At 49.6% G+C, this 1,180-nt stretch overlaps 1 protein-coding gene across 1 annotated transcript; it reads left to right on the plus strand.

The window, feature by feature from the left end:
• The first annotated feature begins 578 nt into the window (after positions 1–578).
• On the plus strand, positions 579–788 carry LOC139014567 (small ribosomal subunit protein eS28-like). The gene has a single exon (XM_070421528.1). It carries the CDS (start codon positions 579–581, stop codon positions 786–788), a length of 210 nt encoding a protein of 69 aa, XP_070277629.1.
• Positions 789–1,180: the final 392 nt, after the last annotated feature.

Here is a 1,180-nt window from a genome sequence, read left to right on the forward strand (position 1 = left end):
GGTTAGTCTCATGTGGAAACACATCTATGTCAAGCTTTTCCACAATGTGGTTATCACATTTGGAAGAATGGGGTTGGACGTGTATTGAATAGTTACATCCTCAAGTCTACTGAGTATTCAGAATTTATAGATACAGTTCAGCCTTCAGAAATACCAGGAGGCAGGAAAGGGTAGGCTTATCTGTAAGTAGTTGCTTCAAGTCTTTTACTTCACTTTCTTTTCTGTTTCCTAACTTGTCTACAGATTCATGTACAGCTCCTACACCTAGCTTTCTCAGAGTTCCATGGCTCTGATCAACTACTTGTTCTGTCTGGAATTTATATTGGGAATGGGTATGTGGGAGGGAGATGATAGGTTCAACTTAGGACAAACCGAATTTGAGACCCTCAGGCATGAGCATGTGGTCAGTTGGATACATACATACTCTCAGGTTTGGAGTTCAGACAAGAGACCTGGGACACAGATGTGTATTTCAGGCTCTTTGGTGAAGAGATAGTAATCCAAAGCAGAGGAGAAAACAAGACATGATAAAAGGTAAAAGAAAAAACCCCAGCGTCTGCCCTACAGTTGCCGCCATCATGGGTATGAGTCGTGTGCAACCTATCAAGTTAGCCGGGGTCACCAAGGTGCTGGGCAGGACCGGTTCCCAGGGACAGTGCACGCAGGTGCACATGGAATTCATGGATGATACCAGCCACTCCATCATGTGCAGCGTGAAAGGCCCCCTGAGCGAGGGCAACGTGCTCACTCTATTGGAGTCAGAGCAAGAGGCTTGGAGGCTGCGCTGAATTTGTGTCTGGGTCCTGGCTGTCTGGGTGGACCACCTGGCCATGGGGAAGATGTTCCACTGTTAATAAAGTGTTTAGGTAAATTCGGTGAAAAAAATAGAAAGGAAGGAAGGAAGGAAGGGAGGGAGGGAGGGAGGGAGGGAGGGAGGGAGGGAAAGTAAGGGAGGGAGGGAGGGAGGGAGGGAGGGAAAGGAAGGGAGGGAGGGAAAGGAAGGGAGGGAGGGAGGGAGGGAGGGAGGGAGGGAGGGAAAGGAAGGGAGGGAGGGAGGGAGGGAGGGAGGGAGGGAGGGAGGAAGGAAAGAAGGAAGGTAGGAAGGAAGGAAGGAAGGAAGGAAGGAAGGAAGGAAGGAAGGAAGGAAGGAAGAAACCCAGCAATGAGGTCCTTGGGAGCT

The sequence above is a fragment of the Myotis yumanensis genome, unplaced genomic scaffold (assembly GCF_028538775.1).
Source record: "Myotis yumanensis isolate MYYU_CA2020_CCGP unplaced genomic scaffold, mMyoYum1.0.hap1 SCAF_7, whole genome shotgun sequence".
In the NCBI taxonomy this organism is placed as follows: domain Eukaryota; kingdom Metazoa; phylum Chordata; class Mammalia; order Chiroptera; family Vespertilionidae; genus Myotis; species Myotis yumanensis.

Coding starts and splice junctions, on each gene's coding strand:
- LOC139014567 (XM_070421528.1), top strand. CDS start 579: ATGGGTATGAGTCGTGTGCAACCTATCAAGTTAGCCGGGGTCACCAAG.